Genomic DNA, 25,438 nt, shown 5'->3' with positions numbered 1-25,438 from the left:
ATCAATTTAAGGACCAATCGATAATCAGCATGAACAGAATTTGTTACATTTTTTAATGGCACGGCCTTGGTTGTCCTTGATTGATTGAATGAATGATCGATTGACTGATTGATGGATTGATTGATTAAGTGGTGAGGAGAAATCAAACTTCACAGAAAATGAATTAACCTAAAACATTGTCCTGTGGAACTCCACTCACAATACACAAAATAGACAACAGTATGGGGCTCATTAAAATTAAATAATAATATAAATAATATTAAAATAAATTTGTAATTCTGGGAATACTTCATACAAAAGTTGTGTGTGTGTGTGCGCGTGTACGTGTGTGTGTGTGTGTGCATATGTTAATCCAAGCAGCTAAAGCTGGGGGCAACGGTAACACAAAGTAGTGAATCATACATCCTAGCAACAAGCATACATTCATGCTCTAACCCAAACTTAGGAGGTAGCAGGTACGTCCATTCTATTTTTCTTAACAAACTTTCCCACCTTTAGGAATTCCACCAGATCCATGACACCATTGACCCTGGAATATATGCTCATTTAATAAATGCTTTTTTAGACGAGATAGGAATTAACACCATGGATTTGTCTCTATCGCCGCTGAGTCGGGGGTACGCTCGAGTCTTCACGGAGAGTACAGGCGATAATGGCCGACTGGATGTCTGCTACACGCCACAGGTGTTAAATTTTGCTTGATATGTTAGCGTTAGAGACAAAGAGGTTGCATTGACTTTCACTTTGTGTCATTTCCTTAATTCTTGCTTGATCTGACCTTATTCACATTATTTCCTTTCCTTGTTTTTAGCAAATAGAATACAAAGTAATGCTTTTCATATTGTGCCTTTTCTACTACTTCAATCCCTAAATATGTCATTAAAATATATGACCCTGATATAGGACTACTATATCTGGAAATCCCATGATGTTCTCCTGCATCTGACCAACAGCGGAAGCCTACTAGGGAGTGAAGTGTCAACAATCCCGAAGACATATAGCACTCGCCGAGGCCCTCTTGTTCTGTACTCACGAGTAAGAATGAGCACTAAATAAAAAGTTCTTCATCTTTACGAGTGCAGAACCAAAAGTTTGATCTCCTGTGTCTTCAGGACTTGGTTACGCTAGAAACTGAACATGGGTCAGAGGTGTCAGGCAGGAGGAGGCGGGTCACACGGCAGGAAGTGGACCACAGCTCAGACGCTCGCCTTTTGGGTCAGCAACAGAATGGTCGGGTAAATGAAATGACCACTCGGGAGAATATAATAAATATTTGTGTGATACATATTAGATTTTGCTGATTGCATTAAACTGCAGATTATGGCTACATTTGCACTGTTTATGTCTCTGATCTAGTTGACCTCCAGATTTGCCGCGCCTACCTTACCTCCACTTCCAAACATCCGTCATGCAAGTGTTTGCCATCTTCATGACACACGAGCACACCACCATACGGAGTTGCTTGGTGACCCTGGAAAAAACAACTCCCGTCTGGAGAATCCACCTAAAGGTAAAACACAAAGTGTTTCAATCATCTGTATCTGGTTGTACCTTCAAATTGAACTTGTCTGCAGATCAGAATGAAAAACAGGGCAGTGACCGAAGGGTCCAGTTGGATCTGGTCCTTGATCTGCAGACCTGTATAGACCACATAACCCTCGAAGAACTAGAAGAATTTCAGGTGATCCAAGATATATTTATTATATTTATTTTGCTATAGGTTATGGTTATAGCAAGAATAGTATTGATTTTAAAGAAGATTTAACACATGTTAAATGGAAACTAACAGTTCTCCAGCAGTACCAATGTTCAGCAGAGCAACATCTAAATATGTTCTGGTTCAGTGTATTAGTGCATTTAAAAGATAAACCCCACCACTTGGGTTTGACTTGGCTGTTTCAGGTACAACCAGAAGGTTCCAACATTGCTAAAGTTCATCACAAGCAATGCCTACCTCCTGGAGAAGACAACACAATGGGGCATGCCAGTGGGACACGGACTCGGCAAGAAGTCCGAACAGAACCGAGATGGGTCGAATTTCACCCCCAAGCATGTCCGGAGGATTGCCATCATCATCCCTTGTTTCTTCCTCTGTTACTCCCTGTTAAAAAATACGGTGAGAAATTATCATAATGGTGTTTTCACTTGCGTAAGATTGTGTTATTCATCCATACAGAGAAGATGAAGTGTAAAAGGAAAGCAAGAAGAAGGGTCAAAACTGCGAAAGAATTCTGTGAGGAGATGTTGCAGCATGGGCAACAGTTGAAGAAATCATCAGAGGTTCTCCTGGGCCTGGCACATGGTGCATCAAAATGAAACATAATTTCATTATTATTTGTGTCTTTTCTGTGTTTACACTGTAATTCCAATCTATTTTGTGCTTTGCTCTGTCCTCTCTACCTCTGCCAGTGGGAGTCTCTAGGTGTGCTTCAGGATGCAGAGGTCCAGGCAGGCAGAGCTCTTCAGCCTTTACACATAACCGAGTACCCGATCTCCACGATTCCTGTTACTCCAGCGACTCTAAGAGGAGTGTGGTCAGGGGAGTTCTACCACTGGAGCTAAGAGGTACAGATGTAGCATAGCATAGCATAGCATAGCATAGCATAGCATAGCATAGCATAGCATAGCATAGCATAACATAACATAACATAACATAACATAACATAGCAAAACATTACATACAGTAACTAGAATTACTCAGAGGTCATTAAATTGTGCATGCGTGCCTAATATTGTGGCCTGTTGTCAGATTGGCAGAAAGGCCAAGCCGCTGGGTGTGTGATTCTTGGCCCTGACGGGGAAATTATCCAACTGTCACTCTATGACAACTACCAGCACCAAGTTCTTGGTGACGACAATGACACAGAACACAAAGGTGAGTAAATGACTAAGACCTGTAAAGTCAATTTTGTGATTTGTGTCGAAATACATTAAGTGCCGAAAATAAGCTAAGACTGAGAACATTTTAGTAATAATAACTAAAAAGCTTTCCAAGAAGTTGTGCTAATAAAGAACATCTTCCTTGAGGTATTATTGAGGTGGGAAAAGTCAACATCAGATAATCCTGCAGTTTGCCCTTCACAGCTTTCCAGGTTTTGTCTGCAGATGGCGAGACGTTACCCTTCGTCATGGTGCTGCATCATGAACACACACACGCAGGTACGTATGTACGATACACACACAAAGACACACCCCTGGCACACAATGGCTACCACAGGATGGATGGAAAGACCAGTCGGTGGCAGTGACATCTTTTACAAACATCAATTTAAATGTTTTACTTCCTCATTGTAGAAGAAGATGAGGAGCTCAGCTCAAATATACTTTCTGGCGATGTTCAATACGACACAACTGTGAGTTTTTCCTACTCATTTACAATTTTGTTCATTTGGCATATATGGCATCCAAACAATATGTTGTTGTTAAACCAGTGTTTGGATCTTTGCAAATCTTCAGAGTCTGACCTAAGACCACCCAGCAGCCCTGCTAATTTAGGTAATCCATTCATATATCGGTTATCCATTTATTGTCATTTTTTCCCCCAAAAATATCAAAAGTCACTCCTTTTTGTTTTAGTGGTTACAACAAATGAAAATACAAAGAGAGCAGATCCAATGGAGGAAACGCGGTGGGAAGACAAACAAGATGAAGATGTTCAAAACAAAGTTGAGAAATTGTCACCAAGGAAACAGATTGAAAATCCTGCAGGAGGCTGCACAGCAGAGCACGAGGAGGTCGCTGTACATCTGCCAAAAGCCAGTTCAGGACGGACCGACCAGCTTGGGAACGACACAGCTCCCACACAAGAATCTGGACTCAGGTATAAATTTTAAGGCCAACATGGAACGATGCTGAAACATTTATGACTTTGCCTTGGCAGTACCACCTCCATCCAGCAGGGTATTGCAACTAGAAAACCACTGGGGCAGGAAACTGCGGTTGGACTGCAGAAGGACGTAGAGACTAACATCACAAAGGAAGCTGCGGGGTGAGATGAAAGCATGGACACTGTGTTCAAAGAACCATCATTGTTTTCCACTAAAGCTTTTGTGCATTTAGCCATTTTTTTTTTTTAGCCTTTAACATTTCAGGTGACTTGGGACCCCACATCAGCAACTGTTGTGAAATGCATTTTACTAATAAGCTTGTATTGTAATAAACTGCATTGCGTGGAAGCCTGGGCTCTTTCAAAAACCGAGCACTTGTTTGTAGACCAACTTGCAAACAAAAACTTACAGAAATCCTTCCTTTGTGTACATTTTTTAACCATTAACGGTGCTTATTCAAACCTAGGGTTTCGCTTGTGAACCCTACACGGAAAACTGTCAAGTCACAAGAAGAAGGGCAGATGCTATCCAGAAAGAACAAAGTTGGAATTGTGAGAAAGCAGAAGAAAGAAGACACTAATGCTCATCGGACTAAAATCCGCACGGATGACAATCAGGCAAAGAAAAATGCAACAGAGACCCAAAAGCATTCTGCAGTAACATCTGGGGTGAGGAATCTTGTGGATCACTGTCGGTTTGGTTATTGTTTTGCCGATCACGTGATTTATTTTTAGAAAAAGAAGAGAAGGGTCAAAGAAAGAGAGAACAGTGAGAGGAGGACGAAGGAAAAAGGAGAGAAAGGAAGGATGGAAGAGTTGATCGGAAGAACGAAGCCAAATCACAACAGAATATCACAGCATGGTAACAGAATATCACATGCAATATAAATGTTTTTGGAACAGGTCACGATTATTATAGTTAAGGAAAACTAATGAAGTTATTAAAATTGAAGTTGAGAAAACATTTTGTTAATGAAATAAAATAAAAGCAAAAATGCTTTTGAAGAAATGAAAACTAACTCAAACTTCCTCGTACGTTTATAAAAGCAGCCATAATTATTTTGAAAATGTAGTGGTGAAACTGAATGGACCTAAAACACTTCCCTGTGGAACTCCAGGTAGACTCATACTCTATAGGAACTTCCTAAAATTCCACGAAGGAAGGAAGAGTGAAAAGAGTGGTTTAGAATATTGAAATGTTCATGTTTTTTTTATCCCATTTGCAGATGGTCTTAATGTTCCCTCTCATAAACAACTCAGTGATGGTCTGGAGAATGAGGTGGGAGCTAAACAGGAAACAGACGAAGGCTTTTACCTAAAGCCCCCCAGACACTTTGACGAAAAACCAAAAGCTGATACCTCCATAAAAGAAAACCACGAGCGCCTTTCCGCTGATGACAAAAACAGCACTGACGGCAGTGTTCATTCAGTTGGATTCCAAATGTCTCCTTCTGTGTCCTTGGGCCTCAATGGAAGGAGCTCTCTGAGGTCTTCCTCCGAGGGTCTCTCGGCTGACATGAGGGTCCTCACATCCTCTCAAGGTCAACTATCGTCGTGTTCCACCATCATGGTAACCGAGGAACAGCTGATGTTAAAACTGGTGAAGACTGAGGTTGGTGAAGAACACAATATAAGATCTATCATACAATAGTCTTCATCGGGAAAAAATCTGTTTACCTATTGAACATTAATGCATGGCTTTAGACCTCCAGAAGCAACGAGGAAGTGACCCGTCATCACGCTGAGCGAGCTGAGATAAGAAGGCAGGAAGCAGAGAGGAGGAGAATGGAACAGGAGGAGGAAGAAAGAATGCAGCTGCAGGAGGAAAGAAAGAGGGCGAAGGAGAACATAAAGAACGAACTGGAGGAAGACCGGAGAAGAAGAGCTGAACATCTCAGGTAAGAAAGAACCTTCAGGTTGTGTTCTAACGCTTTCTATTGCCACTTTGTTTCTCCAACCGTAGAATGAGGAAGCTCGCAGAAGAAGAGGTGACGAGGAAACGTGAGCAGGAGGAGAAGGAGAGAGCTAAGCGGGAGCAGACGGCACGTGAGATGGCGATGAGGCGGCAAGAGGAGAGGAGGCGACAGATAGAGCGACTGCAGAAGATGAGGGAGGAGGAGGCGAGGAGGAGGAAAGGTGAAAAACTACTTCTATGACATCTAATAATATTAATACTAAGTTATTATATTACTGTAGCGGAAGTGGAACATCTGCACCTCGAGAAACAGAAGAGGCAGGAGGAGGTGTGCAAACTCCTACAGGAGCTGAACGAGAGTGAGAGAGATGAGTACCTCGCTATGAAGGAGCAGGAGGAGGAAGAGAGAAGGACCACAGAGGAAGAGCACCAAATAAGCGAAGAACAAGCTTTGAGGGTCAAAGAAGAGTCCAGGGTGCAGGCGGACCAACTCTCCGCGTAAATACAGCGCAGTGTTGTCTTCTTGTTAATATTGTCATGTTTTGTGAATACTTTCTTCTCCATACAGGCAGATGGCGCTGTTGGAGAGGCAGATGGCCTTCAAAAGGGCTCTACTGCTGGAGGCAGAGGGGATGGCACACACCCAGGCTATCTCCAGGCCGTGGGTCTACTCCTATTTTACTTTGTTAAGGCTGCTGGACCTAAAGTCTACTAAGGTTTATGAGGCCATAAACTCTTAAAACTGCTGCATCAGAAGTAACCTAAATTGGACGGTGAAAAAGCAAAACCAGTGCAGGGCCCGAAGAGGACCAAGCCGATGCAGCAAAACTTCAGAACTGTGAGGCGGATCTCCTGCCCTGTATCACTGATGTTTTGAATAGTGGAGTTAATAAAAAAATTAATATAGTACATTCTAAAATATGTTATTCAGCACTAACAAAACCTAGGGGTCAAGTTATGTTCAGTCTGTTGTTGTGAAACCCCACCATGTCCACTAGGTGACAGTATCGCATTATTTGTTTTATGCGTAAAGCTGTCTTAAGCCAAGAAGAAGAATAAACGAAATCCTCTCATACACGGAGACAGAAATTATTTTGTTTTGCTTTTTTTTTTTTTTGGCTCTGGCTGCTGGGAATAATCTGTCGCGCCGGTAAAATTGATCGTTGTCATAAAGGTACGTTGAGAATGTTTAATTATGTATCGTATTTTGACTGTCATGTGCTTATGAAATCATTTTGTATGCGTTTTTAAAAACGCAAGCACTGTTTTCCGTGTCATTAGCCACGAATGTCATGTTTGTTTTAAAGGTACATAAACTCATTTGGGTTGTACGGGCCACGTATTAATCGAGTGTTTTAAGTGTTCACTTGGACCAAAACGGAATACATGTTTGCGATCGAGTAGACGTGCATGCCGTTTGTGTATTTATTTATTTATTTATTTATTTATTTATTTAATGTTTTGTAATTCTAAATGTTTTTTGTTGTGTAGACGTTTATGCAGCCCACTGAATACATTGGATTGTATACACTAGCATAGGTTAATTTTAATTTATAGTCCAATGTCTTTTGCTGCGAGTTATGTGCAGGTAGGAGTACCAGAGTTTACCATGACAAACCTGTCTCCACAGGTCAAATTCAACGGTGCGCTGAGATGGATGTCAGCATTGCTGTCTCTCTGATACGAGGCCAGATGGGCACCGTGGTGGAGCAGGCGGTGAACGGAGCCGTGGAGACGGTCTTGGCCGAGATGCTGAAGGTAGTGGGAGTGAAATTTGAGGAGCTGAAGGCACAGCTGGCACTCATGAAGCGCGACGTGTTGACGCTGCAGAGAGAGAAGGCAGAAAAGGAGAAGGAGAATGACAATGTCCGAGCCAAGTTGCGCTACACAGAGTTGAAACTAAAGTATTACAGGCAGGGCGTTGAGGAGGAGCTGCAACACCGAGCTTCCAGCACCTCGCTGGTACGAAGCTATCAGCCCAAATGCACTTCGGCACAGGCAGGTGGCTCCTCTGCAGGAGCGTCACCTTCGTGCTCCTCTCAGAATTCCACAGCTGATGATCTGCCATTAAGCAACAGAGGTAAGTCCTTAGAGGACCTAATACGGATTAGAAAGGACCTGTTAAGGAAACAAAAACAACTTTTCTATGCTCATGTCTTAATTAATCCCTTATCTCTATTGTTTTGCTCACAGAATCTCCACAGTGCACGAATCAGCGTTACATCAGATCATGCAGTCAACCAGATGTGCAAGTGGTTAGTTCTGAACCAACCGACTGCGTGTTGGCGGTCTCGCTCCCCATGAGCACAGAATGCCTGGAGAGTTCCGGTTAGGCAGATCTTTAAGTCAGCATCAGCACACTCTTACCTTGAGCAGCATTTTGAACATCAGTTTGTGTGTGTGCAGCTCTGCTGTGTCACATGGACCAAGATGTTCCTCTGAGCACTGGCGGTGGAGGCCAGGAGGGCAGCTGGAATGTCACCATGCATCCAAGCTTGGACGCCACCGATGCTGCAGTGACCTTGCCTCCTTTCCCAACTTCTGACGCTGGCCAGCATTCTGCCACCAGCCCTCCATCTCCTCATGGCCCACCACAAGTTGAGAGGTCAACCTTGGCCATCTCCACAACACAGGTGATAGCATGTAACAAAAAATAATTAGACACATTATATATTCAAATATGATACCTTGTTTCGGAAATATCGCCAGTTTATTGCTGACATTCAATGGAAAGCAATAATGATGGAAATTAGCCTTTGCAACCATAATAAAGAAAGCATTAAATTAATCAGATCTCAAACATCAAAATTAAGACTCAGCACTCAAATAAATCAGATTGCTGATTGGATGATTTATTCATGGACAATAATTGTCTTCACCGCCCTGCTATTTTTCTATCCATAACATTGGGATCCACCTGCAAAAATTTGCCCCTCAAAATTATAAAGTTGCTCCTGAAGTCATTGATCAGCAAAACTGCTCCTCAAAGAAATATTGTTTCTGGCCTTGACCTTAGTAGTGACCTGCATTTGCTTTGTTTTGTTGCAGGTGAAGGTGGAAGAGGATCAGCAGGTGATCTGTATCAAGGAGGAACCAGAGGAGGAGCAGGAAGTCATGACGTGCTTAATGCTGGACAGTCAGATGAACCGAGGCCACCTGGTCCAGCCAGAGGTGAGAGTTTGCACTTTACGGAAGGACCCATTCATTTTTGCTGCAAATGAGCTATCCATATGCAGTAACAGTCCAACTTGTATTGAGAACAAGTGATAGCGGCGATACATCAAATCCATGAGGAATTGTGGAGGGAAAAAGCTTTTTTGTTGCGCCTGGACTCACTCCTCTAATCCCCATTCGTCACTTGTGGCAATGTCAGTGGCATCCAACGAGTGATCAAATTAGTTTTGATAGGTATCATTACTGCGTTAAAGCCTCCTCCTTGCTACATTAGTAGGAAGCGGGATTTCTTTCATTGGTGTACCGTGTTTTCCGCACTATTAGGCGCACTTAAAAACTTAAAATTTACTCAAAAAACCACAGTGTGCCTTATAATGCAAAGCATATATGGATGAATTGATTAATTTGTTAATCCATACTGGTTGTACACAGCGCTCTGCCAAAATGTTTCAGTACGTTTTAGGACGACTAGTAAATTACAAGGTTGCATCGCTTCCCAGCAGTGGTCTTGCCTTAAGAGCTTTGCTGTTGCGATGTTGTTCTTGTCTTCAGGTTCCGATGTCTGGCGCACATTGGTCAGGACTTCAGGCCGGCCAGAGAAAATGTTCCTCGGGTTTCAGCTCAGCTGGACCAAGCTCTTCCTGTGAGTACCTTCTGTAAGATAGCATGTCAATTCCTTGTTGACGCGTCATATTTGGGCATCTGCTAGTTGCCATGCCTCAGACAGCTTTCCCCGCCAATGCCCCGCTGCCACCGGGTGCTCCACGCCAGATGGTGCGGGACTTAAGTTTGTACGAAGAGTACAAACTGCGGCGCAACGAGCTACGGCGGCGAAGTCTCAATCGACGGCGAGAGCTGGAAAAAACACTGCCTCAGCCTCTGCTGGCTGATCTGGTGAGTGAAATACCACGAGACTTTTGCAACATGCGGTTGGATATCACTGAGGTGATTTTTTTACCTTTAGGTACGGGAGCGGCGAGAAAAGACCAGACTGAGGGTGGCCAAATGGAGGGCAAAGCGGAAACTGCAGGCTTGTCTCAACCAGGTTCAGGTGGGTGGTGATGACCTCCACCCTTCAGTATAAGAGTGCATCTTGCATACTTGCCTCCTTCCCATAAAGAATGTGCTCTTTTCCAGACTCAAGGTGGCGCAGTGGCTCTTTCCCAGGATGGTTTCCCTGTCAGTGGTCCTCAGCAACACAAAGTATCTTGTGGTAAGATGAGTTTAGAGCTTTTCTACAAGTGGGGGTGCTGGAGCCTAGTCCAGTTGACATCGGGGAAAAGGGGAACTGGTCGCCCCATGCAGTTAAACTTCTTGTGTACCTTATCCAATATGTTCCATGTGGAAACCAGATTCCGCACAAATTTTTGCCTCTAGTTACGTACATTTTGCGATGTGAACCGTCTCGATACGGATGAGCGGACAGATCTGTTGTGGTTCTAAGACTATTTAATCATTGTTGTTATTGTGCACAACTGCTATTTTTGTTTTAAATCTTAATTAGACCCCAGAATGATTTAATGATTCATATAGGCCACATCAAACTCAACTTGTGTGCAAAGCCTAATTATATTCGCCTGTAAAGGTAACTAGGTTAATCCAGAAAGTTCAACTTCTATAATCTTTGTGTTCTCTTTTCAGCACCCACTTCCAGTCCTCGCAATAACGTAGTCACAAGCTTCGCAGTCACAAACTTCCCATTCGTCGCCCCGTCGTCCTCCTCCCCGCGTTGCCCGAGGGGCCCTAATATGGCCGCGCAGGTCGATCAGCACTAGTTGATCCCGTCGAAGCATTCATCGGCCTCCTACCCGCAGGTTAACATATTGCAGCAGAGCACGTCTCTGACGGACGCTAACGTCAACACCTGAGAATCAAGACCGAGCTACCATTGTTTGTTTCTTGTTGCACTGAACACAAGTCTTCACAAAGAGAACTGGTCTCGGGATTGGCGTTAGAGTTGAATTTAAAATGTCAAGTAATAATTACTTACTGTTGTATTTTTCGGTAAAAACGGTTTTCTTTTTCAATATTTTTCAATTTATTTAAAAATGTAGGTTGGTAAAAGAATTCCGCCAATATTTCAACATAAGAACAAAAAATAAAGACAATTTTCTTTTTAGCAATCAACGTGGTAAGTATACATCATTTGCCATCGCGGGCCAACGTTTGAGTTTGACATCTGTGCTTTAGCGAGCATGTCGCACCTCAGTGTATTGTTCGTGTTATCTGCTGCACACATTGTAAACTAGATTAATCAAAATGGATTAAATGTTCAGAAAACCAACCCACCTGTGTATAGATTTAACATATTAGCTGTTTTGTGTATGACGTGGACTTGTTCCAATTAAAATATACTGTGTACAAGGAACTTGCGTGTGTTTTTTGTCAAAATATTTCTTGATTAATTATGATCTTTTGTGATAACCGAAAAGATAGTGTTTACCCCCACAAATAGTAAACATTTTATTCTAACAATAAAACATTAATACATAATTTAAACAAAAGTGGATTCTCAAAAACCTGCTAATTTTTTTTTCTCTGTGTAGGGGGCAATACATTTCTATTAATGTGATCTTCAGTTAAATTTAAAGTTTAAAAACATTTTCATTTGCCACGTGTACATTACCCATTGACTATCTTTTGGGATATGGCGCCAGGTAGTGTGTAGAACAACAGGGCCAGGAAGAGCACTGTGATGAGTAGCAGCAAAGCGATGATGATGTACTTCTTATAGTTCCTCCACACCAGGTGGAAGAAACACTTGAAGGGGTTGACGAACCATGAAAAAGAGGTATCGGGACGGCTGGGAAGCGGCACAGAAGAAATATAAGATTATGTCAAGGGGTATTCCAATACATCATGATCACTGTCAAATGTCCAGAAGTGCCAAATTCGATCTATAAAATAATTATTGACTCCCACAGACATATTTGTATTTTCAAACGTTCAATCCTAAGTACTTATTGATATTTTCGTTTAGTTAGGGTAAAAAGAGGTCTAAAACTGGCTGGTATTAGGTATTACTTGGGTTTGGGCAGCGGTTCTGGTTCCTTGCGGGCTCGCCCCACTGGGTTCTTCTCAGCCTCTTCAGATGTCACTAGGTGAAACTCTGCCTCCACTTTCCCCTAGTGAGGTTTCGGGGAAAACCAGTCAATTCTATTAGACTTGAATGAATTTGCCAGTTCCTCAGAGGTCTCCTGGTCCAAGGTCCAAAATGGTGAGATTAGCATACCGTCAATTCTCCAGACTTGGTGAAAGGCCACCAGCCTCTGGACCTCTTCTGTTGGAAGATGGAGATCCTCTCTGTCCCATCCGTGAAGATGTCCATTTTACACGATTTGGCTGTTTTTGCTCCGCGCGGAAAACCGTGGAGGTCTAACTCCACCGTGCCTGAGCACGCGTATGCAAGCATGGGTTAAATGACAACAGTTTTTTACGTCGCCATGCTGTGACCTACCGAGGAAGTCGTCGGAGGAGAGCGTTTCAAAATCCCACACCTGAAGACTTAGGATGGCGGGCAGTTTCTGTTCAGTTTTGTCAAGGGAGAAGATGTTGTCTCGCTTCTTCACCACCACTACCTATAAAAAGAAAAGTACACATCATCATGAGGAAAATAGACAAAAAGAGAAATAATTTTGAATGAACTCTTGTCTTGTTGATTTCAAACCAAACTATGATGCACAACAGCAACCTGAAACGGGGCGAAAATAAAACACAAACTTTTTACAGGCAAGCGTTTCAAACATCACCTTCTCAGCCGGCAAGTAGCTGAAGGGGAAAACAAAACGCCAGTTGAAGTTTCCTTCCCCTGTCAGAGAATTGTAATGGACGTCAGTCTCCTGGCGGTCGTCCTCCATACCTTTCAGCCAACTACAGAAAAGAAGAATACCTCACTGTAGTGACATGCCAACGTGAAAGGGTAAAATAATACTCCGAATATTACCCTTTGATATAAATATCACTGGACTTCTGACCAGTCAGAAAGTTGCTGTCCTCCAGAATGACATCCTCCGTGTTCCAGATGATGACGCGCAGCTCATACCTGCAACCACGCATTCACATCCTGTTCAAAAAAACAGTCATGCTTTGCTTTAAAGTGCCATTCAGGAGCCGGTCTCACCCTTTGGGTTTGCGAGGGGAAATATCCACTGCGGGACCGGGATGAGGCAGGTCCATGGGAAAAATGTCCACCCACATCTGGACCTGACCCTGCATGCACAAAATCCATGTAAATGCAATCAAATTAACAACAGCACGCCTTGTTCTCCTGTCTATGCAGAAAGACAACACTTCCTTAGTCGGATACTTCAGTTCCTCCGATGATTATACACTTAATTGTACCTGATCCATTCCGGGCCGAGCCTTGTGAAACAGCGTTCTGGTCTCAATGTGTTCCGGTACCAGCTTGCACCCAACGGTCGGGATCTCGGCCCAACGATGCAGAATCTTCAGAGACAAGTGCTCATAGGACTCGACAGGTTCTTCATCTGATACGTATGCACACACGCATCAGGATTTTCCTCTGTGTCATCCTCAGTACGAACAAGCTGGATGCGTACCTTCATGCATGAAGAGCGTCTTGCCGGTGAAGATTTGGTCAGCCACGATGATGCGTCCTGGTCTGAAGTGAGGGCCGTCCACGTTGTTTTCTCGGCATAGCTTTGACAGCAGCTCGGATGGTTTCAGACAGTCTCTCCAGGCGTTGTAACCTTCGCTGAGGGACACAGGTGCAGGTGGGATGTTCAATAGCGTCAAGTCAAACTGAACATCGTTCTTTTTACTATGTGCTGCAACGCCGACTTCCATGTATCAAAAAACTGCCACTCATCAATTATATGGTTTTGTAAAAACGAGGAGCCATAAAGCAGCCAAGCTGAACCTAACTGGAATGCTCTGATACAATCGTTATTACTCACAGACTATACTCGGTTGGAAGTCCGCAGGTGGCTCTGTGTCGACTGTAGAAGCGGTTCTCCAGGTCGATCCTGGTCTCCCCTATCAGGTCATCCCCTCCCACCAAGTCATAGTCATAGATGAGCACCGACAGCAGAGACTCCTGAGGAAATGTCGCCTGCATCTCAAATGATCTGGAACAATGCAGAACAAATCAACCTGTGAGTGCCTTTGACAACAAAACAGTCAAAGTGGCTAGACGACAACCTTCCAAAGACGGGGTTCAGCTGTTTAGGGATGTAGTTCTCACGATCTTTGATTTCATTCTTGCCAAGTTGAAGGACGACGTAAGGGTCTGCCTTTCCGTCCGGGTCGGCTGGGTGCAGATTTGATGCCTTCAGGGAGAGCATGATGGTGAAGATCAAGACAATAAAAAGATCAGAACAAAACAACTTACAGAGACAACGTAAACACGAATGAGGACTTGAACTGGGGTGTTCTGCGGAATCCCTCTGTTGACTCTGAGATGTCCATCGTCTTCCTCCCACTCTCCTTCCTCATCTTCAGTGAGCTTATACAAGCAGAAGCGCCCCTATAGAAAGGGAAATTCACGTTGTGGAGTAGAACAAATCCAATGGTGACATTAATTTGTCACGATCATCTCACCTTGAACTTGCCAACGAACCTCTCCTCTGTCGACCCCTCTTCCTCACTGGCCTTTCCGCGGAACAGTTCGTATGTGTTGACCCAGTCGTCAAAGGGTCCGAACTCTACCTCCAGCTCCTTGCTGTAAAGCTACAGAGTCCGGGGTTATGAGGTTTAAGGTTAGGTCAAAGACATTCTTTAAGCCTTATGCGTTTTTAAGTACCTGAAGCGTGGCCAGTTTGGTAGGCAGACTGAGACTACAGTTTAGGTTTTGCTCTGATGTTCCTTTTCCCTTTTGTTTCTTTTTCTTGTTACCATCCGATGAGCTGTTCACTGACAGGACAAAAAAACACGTAGAATTTTGAGATAGGGGGTAGGAAAATAAATAAAACACGGTTCCTCCCTGGGGCAACACAGCCATCCCTGATCAGAACCACACCACAATCCAATCTAAGAGCCTAAATGAACTACGACTAAGTATCTACACGCTCTTATTTCTACGTTCGTCCTTACCTAAAGAGTCTATTCCATCGTTGAGCAAGCTGTGGTACGGCAAGGCTGTAATACACAACAATGCTCTGTGGGTATGAGGCAGGTGGCTGGGTAAACCTACTATCAGTTTTATACTATTCTGTTTTGTACCTTCATTTGAACAAAGAAAAACTTTATAACCAAGAACTGTAGAGTACATTATTTTAAAAGGAGCCCTAAGACAGATCCCTGTGGCACACCTGCCTTTCATAAAGCTAGCTGCTTCTTTTAATCGTCAGTTTTGTATTACTGCTCTGAATTTAAACTTTACCAGTAGCCCACTCTATTTGAAAAGAGGTGTTCTGAGTCGATCTACATCCCCTGAATATAGAAATAAGGCTTGCTTGCTTGCCTGCTTTTCGAGAAACCTTTGATAAACATTCTCACACAGACCAACCGGACCGTTATTTCGGCCTTGAAAATGGAACCTTAGCCCAAAGATGTTCTTACCTTTTTCAAAGATTTGTGGGAACGGAGATCCTTCTGTTTGTTTGGTCTGTAATGACAACAAAACAATTTATTTGAGTTTGAGGATTTAGTGACACCTTGAATAGCCCTCCCCCCAAAAGATTATGTCAGCACATCAGATATGTGAACAGGTATATTCACAAACAGCGAATACACAGGGGTTCATAATACCTGTTTCTCTACAGACGCATAATATTTGGACCACCAGTCAATGACACACTCTGCTGACTCGTCTGCGATGGTCCGCCTTCTGCGCTTGGAGGAGCGATGGGTGCTCTTTTTGTGGCTCTCCTGCATTTCATACAAAAACAAAAATAGAATTTATGTCAACATAAATAAACAAGCCATGATAAAGTAATTATGTGTTCAACTGAGTCACCTTTTTCCTTCTGGGTTCTGCCTTTTCTGTCTTTTCGGGGGTCGGCTCCTCAACTGTGATAAGAACGTCGGGAGTTGTAGACGAAACTGTGGAACTAGTCCCTGGAGCATGCTGCAAAGATTCTGTTGGATAACAAAAATCTGAGAAAATATACGGAGTATCTAAAACATGAAAAAAATGACAGATCATAAAAAAATTAAGTGAATGTAAATCGAATAAATAAATCTATTAAGTACGGTAATAATTACTAAAACACAAAACTTTTATTAAAAAAAAACAACAACAACAACTCGTGTTTCCATATGTAACATTACCCTCAGCTTTTTGTGGTTCTGGGGTGAACATGACTGCAGGTGGTGCGTGCACTTGTGCGGAGGCAGGTGGGGCTTGGGGAGCAATGTATTTAAAGGTCATCAGGTTGTTGATGACGTGGTTTCCAACCAGCGTGCTGCGACCAAAAGCCCTCCAGTCGACAACGGTGATGCTGAGCGGCGGGTGGAGGTGCTCGTTCTCTGGTAACTCCTACAAGAGGAGAACAAATATTAATTATTTCATTGTGGAAATTGTTTCTCTGCAGAAATTAATCTCATGGAACCAAGAAGGACAGACCAGCTCAATGGTGTCAACCAGGGTGGTGAAGTTGGGGTTGGACTTGTATCGTTGAATGACGGAAGAACGCAATGTTTTTCCAGCGCATTCTATGAACACCTATAAAAATAAATATTTATATGAATATAATATAATATGTGCTCTTATTAAATGTCCTTTTTAAAAGTGGAGTAGAAGACATATTTACACCACCTGCCAAAGTGGTCGCCCAACCCACCCCTGATTTAAACTATAATATCATCTTTGAATACATTGAAAATGTAAATCTATACCGCACCGTATAAAAAGGATAAAATGATATATTGAACTGTATCCCTAGATATATTAAAATAGATCATCAATACGTACCTGAGGGCGATCAACAGACAGTAACTGAACCTTCTTAAGCTCTCGTAGACCCCAAAATAACACCTGGTGGACAAATAAGTTGATACGTAAGACAATGGAATGTAACAATATTGAGATGATATTATCCATAGAGCATTTTTTGGGAGGAAACCCACACACCTCTAGTCTGTATGTACTGAGAACAGGTCTAATGTTTTCAGGCACCTCGTAGATGCCGCCTTCCTGTTCCTTTAAGGGAGGCAGACTCAGCTCTCCAGACATGGCAATCTACAACATAGACCACTTGCTTTCTACTCATGTTCAAACTATGTGGAGAGACAACAGCAAGAGGCGCATCAGCTGACCTGCACCAGTTCGAAGGCGGCCAGAAGCTCTCCTCCTGATTGGCTGGCGAAGTGTAGCGGGCTGTATTGCAGCGTAGGTGGCGTGTAGGATTCTGAGAAAAGGCGGACCTCAGGCAAAGTCACTGTGGACCCTAAATACTCCGCCTTGCCCTGCACATGACATTTGTGAAAATCCCAGTGGTTATCGAAGTGGGATCCCCAAATACACTGGTGTCTGCAATTTATAACTTGAGGAGACCACAAAAAAATTTGCAACAAAATATATGCTCAATCGATGCCATAATATAAAAAAAAAAAAAGTGCCGTACATCTTTTGTTAACTTTTTTGCTTTACATTTGTCAACTTGGAGCTACGTATATTAAAGTGACAAAACATAATCCACTGTTACAACTAAATGATAAATAAAAATGCCTCCAGACCTAAAAAAAAAAAAAAAAAAAGAGCTACAGTGGTCAGAAAAGTTGCTAAATCGAACAATCAAGCACCTAAATTGGCAAGAGTGACTGCTTTTGTAAACTAGTTGTCATTTTACAATATGTGTGGTTTCTTGTCATGATTCCATGCATATTTTGCTAAATCTTAAACAATTTGGTTCGATTTAATGCACTCACCCCTAAATCAAAACCAATTTTCCAATTCATATCATTTTTTGTTACACTCATTATCAGTATATATCTGCTGTTTATCTATTTTACCAGTGCGTCGTCATCATACACTTCAACGACGAGTCTCGGCGGTTCCTCCTGGATGTATTGAAGATCTCCACTGAGCACGATGTGACTCATCTGCAAGCACTGATTCCAGGTGGGGCTGAGAGTCTGATTGATCACCTGATGCACAGAATAAATAAACTCAAGTACGCTGACTCCAAAAATAAGGTAGGTAATCATTTCTATGACTGTATTTACATTGGTGGTCTGGCTGTGTGACAGGTACGTGACCCGAGCAAAGGGGTCAGAAAGGCCCGAGTTGTCGGCTGCAATCAACCCGCGCGCTTGATACATGTGACACCTTAACTGGAACTGATGCTGCTCTGCATACAGAAACATATCAACACACTCGCATGTGAAGGAACACCAAAGAGGCAAAACAAGGCAAATACTGTACACTAAGAATGACCATAACATAGGTCTGGATTTTAACTGCTGTTTTTTGGATTACGTTCTAAACCGAGGACCCACTGATAGAATCGTAGCACCGACTGGTCTACAATAAATTATGAAATTCTTGAAATGGAGATGCAAGTTAACTTTCCTAGATACATAACCAGTGTGATAAAACAAAGGAGTGGTCATGCTTACCTGTACATGTCAGGTGAGTTGGGGGACTGTTAGTGTCAACACCCCCTGTGACAGCGTTGAAGCCTTTTGGCAGCTCATCCAGCATGTGAACAGAGTCCACGCAAGATCCAAACCACAAATACACATCTACTTTGGCCTGCACCGAAAAACCCGTCACACGCTTCCCTGGCGGCTGCGTACATACAAACATGAACGTCATTGGTTTTTACAAAGATTTTTTGATGCTGTGTTTGAGCTTTCTTACCTTGAGGAAGAGCGTTATGATCTTTCCACAGTGAACACCTCGAGCTTCCCGATTGCTGCAGAAGACGACATCTCTGGCCGGGAGCCGAGCGTATGCGACGCGCTTGTTGTTGCTCAACAACCACACAAAGATGTCTGGGACGGTGTGTTGAGGCTGCATGTGATGTCACAGGTTGGTTGTTAACATAACACCTGGTTTGAAAATGTGAATCATGCATGGTGTACCTCCTCCACTAGGAAGCGTAGTTTCTGTGTGAGTTTTGTTGCATCCTGGAGTACTTCTTTCATGCTGCCTGACTTCCTCTTCCTCTCTACTAGAGACTGAGCATCTCCAACCATACTTTCCTGCAACATAGATAGAAGACTTGAAGCTTAAGGTTCAAAAAACACTGCAGTACTGTCATGTTTGACCTTAAAGACGCCATTCTTGCGTTAATTTTAATACAGGCGTGGCTATTTTTTAGTGAGTATTTTGCGTTCTCCTACCAGTTCTTGTTTGCACATCGAGAGGCGTTTCTTGTCCAGCTGCGTCAGGTAATTGGACTTTAACTGAGCCTTCAACTCGGCCTCTGCTGCTGCTATGAAACGCCTGCAAATAATTTAAAATAACATTTAAAGGTTAATGAGGCTCTCTTCACATCACACTGATGGATTTGGATACCTGGCATCTATGCAAAAATCTTTGACGGTTGTTTTTAGTGTCTGCTCGGCCCCGGGATACAACTTCCTGTGGAGTTCAGCTGCCTCAGTCACGCCTTCCTCCTGTAAGTAGATGTTAAATTTAATCTGACTTAATAGTAGTGCAATGTTTATGTGCTTGTTCGTGTTTGCATACGTACAAACAAGGCTGCTATGTTCTCCAGCATGTTGGAGTTGTATAGCCGATACGTTCTGTCCTCCCATTGACTCAACACATTGATGCACGGCTTCTGTTTCTCCAGAGGCAAATGCATATAGTACCTATGGTTTATAAACACACACATATGAACAGACATTTTAAAAAATAATATTTTGACAAAAGAAAAAGGACTGAAATAAATATAAATATATACTCTCTGAATTAGGTTTGTTCCCTCATTACAGAATTCACCTGTTTCCTTCGACAGGGAGCGGTTTCTGGGGACGTGTGGTGGACTTAGAGATCCTGCTGGGGTCTTGAGATTCTTTGGGTAACAGTGGGGAGGAAGGGGAGGTCCTATCTGGGAGGTCCAGTGGCTGTCTCCTGCGGCTGAGGGTAGGACTTGGGCCACTCAGACCGGTCTGGCTCACAGGCTCTTGTATGTTACCGCAATTACCTTGGTAACAAATAATAGCTACAATGAAACCAAATGTTTGAGACTATTTCAACCACATATACACGATATAATAATAGCTAAATTTCTAAAGCAAATATCACAACCTGGCCACACACAATCTCAAATGCAGTTTCAAGTTGTAATATCACCATTCACCAGTAGATGGCAGACAAATGGCTTTGTTGCGCTTACACTGCCCGATATTGCAATGTGAGTAAGCCTAATCATTTTCTATGAATTTAGAAAGGTATGGAGACGAACTTTGTACTTCAATAATATTAACTTTTTGAGTGAGTTGACTTTTGAGTGTGCTGTTTAGCAGTTTTGTGCCAACTTGAATAGTAATTTTTACACCGGAAAATACAATACACATAGTACTCCCACCAACATTTAAGTTGCCCATCTCTGATTTAGGACCTATACCTACCCAGGGAGAACTCAAAAGTTACAGGCTTGTCTCCAATCTTTCTGTCAATCATGGTGGCTTCAAATAAGGCCCCGAAGAGCAAGAAATGCTCTTTGTTCTCAGAATCGATCTAAAACACAAACCACACATCCTTAATCATCTGCTACCTCCTTTCAAGTTGCTGTCAGGAATGGTGCTCTTACTGTCGCTGGACATTCCACAGGAAGAACCTCCGCCGCTGCTTTCCCTTTGTCGTCATCGCCTGCACCTCCTCCAGATCCTCCCCCTCCTACTCCTCCACCTGCTGGGGTCTTACTGTCCTTCCCTCCAGCCTTTACCGCCTTAGCATCCTTTACAGGTTTCACCATCCGAGCAACTTTGGACTCTGGGCCCATCCCGCCTGATAGGATTTCCACCGTCAGCTCGACAAAGACACGTCCCCTGGGGGCAGGAATTTATATACTTGGTTGGTTGTTGCTTTATTTTACTAATCAAGTATATTCTTAACAAACCGATAAGCGACACCCTGTCCAATGCCCTCGTTAAGCTCGGCAGTGTCATCACCCAGAGAGTTCCTGACGGAGCCATACAAGTTTATCCATGCGGGACCAAAAGTTGGTAAAAAGCCTGTAGAAAGAAGAATTCTCTTTCAGCATAAAGTTCCGACATGTGCATGACTAAACACATCTCCGCCTTACCTCTGTCGCCATCTTGCTCGTTGGAGATTCGCCTCAGGTCAAAGTAGTGGGTTCCTATGGCAACGTCACTCACGCTTCCTTCATCCCAAACCTATGAGGAAACAAGTTCTGGATAAGAACATGTACAGTGGACGTAAGGACCTTTAACCTTTAAGTTGAAGCAACTACTCAACTGAGTCGCTCAATTAATCGTTATTCTGAATTGTTCAATCCAGGGACATAATTACTCAACTACTAAACTGATTTGCTCAGACATCAAACCATCTGGCCTAAAATTGGAAACCATTGAATTGATTTGTTTGAGGGTTGAAACAGTTTGACCATCAACCCATTTTTCCAACCTAACCATTGAACCAAATGCAGAGTCCACTGTTCAAATTCCAAAATATAACCTGGATCTTCATCCTCTGGCACAGAGGAGGAAACATCTCAGTGAAGACAATCTGTTCATTCCACACTGGATCTGCATTGGACTTCTGTGTGGTGGTGCGACCCTTAAAGGTGAGATGAAGAAAATTATTCACTATTATAGTTAGTTTTATCAATGCACAATACAGTTTCACTTGACTTTTTTTATTTTTTATATTTTTTATAAACCACAATAACCTCTATCTGCACATAATCGATGTTACCCACCATTTGTTTGAAGAAGCTAACAACAACAAACGGGTCAATGAGCGCTGTGTTGTCTCCAATAAAAGCCTTGGTGACATTGGCCATGATACTTGAGTTGTTGCGTGGAAGACCTTCGGCTCGATACACCCTCACAGAAAAACGAGCCCAGGGTCGTTCCGATGGGAATCCTTCTGGTATCAAGAGGTTTCTGGGAAAGGTATTTGGAATACACAGTGAAAAAATAACAGTGTCATCTGCATATTAAGAGGTAATTTGGCCTACGCAAGACAAAAGAAGAAATAAAATGTGTTTACGTACTTTTCTATTTGCTCCTCGGAATCACTGGCTTTAATCCCGGGCTGCATGGCATCTCCCTTTGCAGAGACACTAATGTCACACTTGACGTAACCTTTGCAACCCGTGCTAATGTCACCGGGGACTGTCAGCATTGCCCACTTGTTGATGAATTGGTGACCTCAAATGGAAAAAATCAAAAAGAATATAAAACACAAATCCTCAGCAAATCGAAGATTAAGTAATAATTGGGGGAAAAGTCTACTTGTTAACAATGAAAGAAAAGCATATTAAAGTGAGACAAATTGAATAAGACTTTTGAAAAATGATGAAAGAAACAAAATCATATTTTCTTTCCGCAGATAGTATTGTGATATATATAGAATAATAGAAGACAATAACTTCAAATAATGATTTAAGAAATTAATCGATCAAATTTTTGCTATGAAAACAGTTTTGGGGTAATAGGTGATAAGACTGATGATAAAAATGATAAGATGAAAAATCTGCATAATGTTCACCTGGTTGTTTGTAGACTGTCCACACATCCAGCTTAAATGAGCCGATGCAGAAACTCCTAAGCATCTTGGAATGCATCACCTTGCAGATCCAAAAGGAAACAATGAGGTGTTTAAACATCTACACTTTTATTGGACCCATTTGAACTCACCGTCAGCCTGATGACTTTGTCAAAGAAGATCTCTTTGTGGGCAAAGAAGTCAAATACAAAATACTGAAAGAAAAAACGGAGGAATGATGTAGTTTCAACTTATGCTTGGTTGGTATGCTCATTGTTATTAAAATGCTGTGTTGTTTTGTCATTTGTTTTTTTTCGCTACCTCATTGTAAAAAGGAGCGTTGGTTCCCTCTTTGACTGTTGTCTGTTTCTTTTCATCGCCAATCTCAATTATAACACTAGGGTCGATGTTTTCACCCACAAGCTGCTTGGCCTCCGTGATGTTAATAGCAATCTGCACAGACAAAAATCCGCATACAGTATATTCAACCACAATAACACAAATGTGTGTGTTGTCTTTACCTGGAAGCTCTGTGGCTTCTCCTCACTGTCTTGAATACATGTTTTGAGTTTGGACCTAAATAAAGTCAGTGCATTAGAAGAACAATGGGCAGCAATATTGAACAACTAGCAAAGCATGTGATTATATATTGTGTAAAAAGTACAACAATATTTAACAAAATACATACATGAATAGAAAACTACCGTAGTAGAGTAAAATATAAAAAGGCAGGTGGAGGTCAACTCAAAACCTTTCCTTATAAAAATATGTTGGATATTGCTTCACTAAGTCTAAACACAATAATATTGCATTTGTGGAATATAAATTAAGCGCAAAATCCAGACATTTTTAGGCGTCTCGAGGGGCAGCCATTTTTGCTGTCAATTAAAAATGGCTGCCCCTTGAGACTGAGGGCTCAGGTAACAACCAATCATGGCTGAGTTTTTAAATGTCACATGACCAAACTCGGAAAATATTTGATTGGTCATTACCTGAGCCCTGAGCATCTGTTGTGTCATTAAGTCAACAAGTGTCAAAATGGCAGCTCCTTGACATGGGTAACAAATTATTGTAGAGAAATTTTGTACAAAACTTGAAAAATAACCTTTTTGTGTTGGGCATAATTCTGGTTCTGATGGCTCCATGTTGATCCTCATCGCTTTTTTCCTCCAACAACTGAGATGCTTCCGAACTGACCTCCCCTTCACTGTCTAGTCAAACAAAAAAAGTACAATACTAAAAATAAAAATAGACAATAGATGTACATTCATGTATACAGTAAATATATATATAAGCTGACACATTTATTCTGTATAGTTTTCAGACAGACAAATGACAACGACCCAAAGTTTAATGCTTTTTGATCAGAGTTTGTTTTGCCAACTTGGCCGCCACCTTGACATTGATGAACTGTCAAGTCCAACGACAATTGTTAAAAAAAAAAGGGGGGGGGGGAGACAAGTTAGTTAGTGTAGAAACTTGGAGTTCCTATGTCACTTAAAATAGAATTGATCTGTCATAAGTGACATGTGACTGTTTGACAAAGGTTAGCTGCACAAAGTGGTGAATGTTAGCACAGTTTTATTTACATTTAATGTGTGTGAAGACTTACCCAGAGCTGCCTTGTTTGCCAGCACCAAGTCAGATTGGGCCTTCTTCTTTTTCTTCCCTTTAAGTCCAAACATCAGCTTCGCCTTTCTGCTCACACGAAGACAACAAATTACTATTAGAACCAATTTCTGTACACTTGAACAATTGAATGCAAATGCTGCTTTACAAAGATACACTCAAACTATAAAACCTTTCTGAGTGTGTCAATTAAAAGAGAACATTTGTTTCATTGCAAAGGCCAATTTTTATGGGTCCCTCATAGATTGTATCTAGACCTTTAGATTTAATCAATAGCAGATAATTGGAGGTCTACAAGGATACCAGTTTGGGTGCCTACTTTTAAATTCCCATCTCCAGCAGCAAGATTAAACAAAGCAGGACTAATTATGCATTTTATGTGCAATTCCTAGCTTGTGCGGGTTAGGGGTTGTGGGGGGTCAAGTTTGATATTCAAATTGCCGAAAACTTTCACCAGTCTCTATTTTGAGGATCATGAAAAAGATCTCTCTATGTAAAGGACTGCTATAAATAAAAACATAAATAAATAAATAATCAATTATATTCTTTGGGTTAACAATAAAAGATGTTTCCCCATATTCTTTCACGGAATAATGAAGGCATCTCATTGACGACATTCTAATCCAGATTAGGATTGTTGTCTGTGCTCTTCTGAGATTAATTCCAGTTTTATAGTTGGAAACTAAGAACAAATATTCACCTAAGAAAAAAAAAAAGAAAAAATCTGCTCACCGTTGTTTTGTTGTAGGACTCTCTGTAGTGTCCATTTTGCTTCATATCAAACTAAGGAAAGTTTAATTAATCCATTTCTTTTGGTCACCAAAGAACACAAAAAGAATTACAGAGGTGGATATGCTTCCAACTTCTCTACACCTCAGTGACCTTAGAGCTTTTATATTTACACGCAGCGTGTTGGTCAAACCTCCTCCTCGTGCCAAACAAAACATTTAGTGTTATTAAATTGTGATTTTAACTCACCTGGACCTGCCCACCACCATCTTGGGTTACTCACATGACTTGCATCACACACAATATTATATTATGTGTAAATATATTGTATATATACATATGTATATAGTACATATATATGTATATCAAGCGCATAGAAATTTGAGTCCATATCACAACACATAAAAATGACCACTTGATGAATTCATTAGACAGACTCTTACCTGAACGCTGGATCCATGGTCGTAGGTGTTTGCAGTCGGCATCAGCAGCTGGATGGTGTCTTGATCATGTGGTTGACACAATTTCAAAAGTTACATCACGTCAAGACATTTACGAACAAATGAAAGTCTGGCTG

The 25,438-nt window shown here is 42.0% G+C and overlaps 3 protein-coding genes across 4 annotated transcripts; 2 read left to right on the top strand and 1 right to left on the bottom strand.

The window, feature by feature from the left end:
• Window positions 1-26: 26 nt before the first annotated feature.
• On the top strand, window positions 27-6,816 carry LOC125974158 (golgin subfamily A member 6-like protein 24). 2 transcript variants are annotated; one of them, XM_049729079.2, is made up of 22 exons: window positions 27-455; window positions 566-684; window positions 904-1,035; window positions 1,113-1,235; window positions 1,357-1,510; window positions 1,575-1,681; window positions 1,903-2,116; window positions 2,177-2,302; window positions 2,410-2,565; window positions 2,750-2,875; window positions 3,085-3,159; window positions 3,295-3,353; window positions 3,432-3,495; window positions 3,577-3,820; window positions 3,881-3,988; window positions 4,294-4,495; window positions 4,562-4,688; window positions 5,053-5,438; window positions 5,531-5,724; window positions 5,790-5,962; window positions 6,023-6,239; window positions 6,310-6,816. In XM_049729079.2, the coding sequence occupies exons 2-22, from the start codon at window positions 586-588 to the stop codon at window positions 6,479-6,481; spliced, it is 3,258 nt and encodes a 1,085-aa protein (XP_049585036.1). In that variant the 5' UTR covers window positions 27-455; window positions 566-585; the 3' UTR covers window positions 6,482-6,816. The 2 variants fall into 2 exon arrangements, with proteins under 2 accessions (XP_049585036.1, XP_049585034.1); XM_049729077.2 differs by having other exon boundaries at window positions 27-684.
• si:ch211-67e16.4 (uncharacterized) lies at window positions 6,767-11,283 on the top strand. Its single transcript, XM_068651513.1, has 10 exons — window positions 6,767-6,915; window positions 7,372-7,821; window positions 7,935-8,069; window positions 8,148-8,374; window positions 8,790-8,912; window positions 9,468-9,558; window positions 9,625-9,809; window positions 9,880-9,966; window positions 10,053-10,128; window positions 10,557-11,283. The coding sequence occupies exons 2-10, from the start codon at window positions 7,395-7,397 to the stop codon at window positions 10,688-10,690; spliced, it is 1,485 nt and encodes a 494-aa protein (XP_068507614.1). The 5' UTR covers window positions 6,767-6,915; window positions 7,372-7,394; the 3' UTR covers window positions 10,691-11,283.
• Window positions 11,146-24,621, bottom strand: fer1l6 (fer-1 like family member 6). Its single transcript, XM_049729074.2, is given in 44 exon segments — window positions 11,146-11,718; window positions 11,940-12,040; window positions 12,148-12,305; window positions 12,373-12,493; window positions 12,665-12,785; window positions 12,859-13,124; window positions 13,257-13,402; window positions 13,475-13,629; window positions 13,832-14,002; window positions 14,076-14,203; window positions 14,266-14,400; window positions 14,475-14,603; window positions 14,677-14,786; window positions 14,967-15,011; window positions 15,435-15,480; window positions 15,624-15,743; window positions 15,832-15,953; window positions 16,146-16,353; window positions 16,441-16,539; window positions 16,789-16,851; window positions 16,948-17,126; window positions 17,129-17,282; window positions 17,829-17,963; window positions 18,042-18,166; window positions 18,435-18,606; window positions 18,679-18,831; window positions 18,903-19,022; window positions 19,164-19,266; window positions 19,339-19,439; window positions 19,517-19,637; window positions 19,768-19,972; window positions 20,400-20,508; window positions 20,582-20,819; window positions 20,891-21,005; window positions 21,077-21,167; window positions 21,469-21,570; window positions 21,713-21,899; window positions 22,010-22,166; window positions 22,507-22,585; window positions 22,656-22,718; window positions 22,825-22,956; window positions 23,025-23,079; window positions 23,609-23,714; window positions 24,116-24,621. Coding segments are annotated over 44 exon segments (5,700 nt in total). The 5' UTR covers window positions 24,189-24,621; the 3' UTR covers window positions 11,146-11,537.
• Window positions 24,622-25,438: the final 817 nt, after the last annotated feature.

The sequence above is a fragment of the Syngnathus scovelli genome, chromosome 8, assembly GCF_024217435.2.
Source record: "Syngnathus scovelli strain Florida chromosome 8, RoL_Ssco_1.2, whole genome shotgun sequence".
Classification (NCBI taxonomy): Eukaryota; Metazoa; Chordata; class Actinopteri; order Syngnathiformes; family Syngnathidae; genus Syngnathus; species Syngnathus scovelli.
Note: the sequence above shows the minus strand (reverse complement) of the source record. Positions and strands in the feature narration are given on the sequence as shown.

What these genes read in the sequence shown, in the direction of transcription:
- LOC125974158 (XM_049729079.2), top strand. Translation starts at nt 586, where the DNA reads ATGGATTTGTCTCTATCGCCGCTGAGTCGGGGGTACGCTCGAGTCTTC. An exon ending in CAGCAGCCCTGCTAATTTAG is followed by an intron (nt 3,496 to 3,576) that starts GTAATCCATTCA and finishes TTTTTGTTTTAG; the next exon opens with TGGTTACAACAAATGAAAAT. An exon ending in GGAGGCGAGGAGGAGGAAAG is followed by an intron (nt 5,963 to 6,022) that starts GTGAAAAACTAC and finishes ATATTACTGTAG; the next exon opens with CGGAAGTGGAACATCTGCAC.
- si:ch211-67e16.4 (XM_068651513.1), top strand. Translation starts at nt 7,395, where the DNA reads ATGGATGTCAGCATTGCTGTCTCTCTGATACGAGGCCAGATGGGCACC. An exon ending in TCTGCCATTAAGCAACAGAG is followed by an intron (nt 7,822 to 7,934) that starts GTAAGTCCTTAG and finishes TTTTGCTCACAG; the next exon opens with AATCTCCACAGTGCACGAAT. An exon ending in CTTGTCTCAACCAGGTTCAG is followed by an intron (nt 9,967 to 10,052) that starts GTGGGTGGTGAT and finishes GCTCTTTTCCAG; the next exon opens with ACTCAAGGTGGCGCAGTGGC.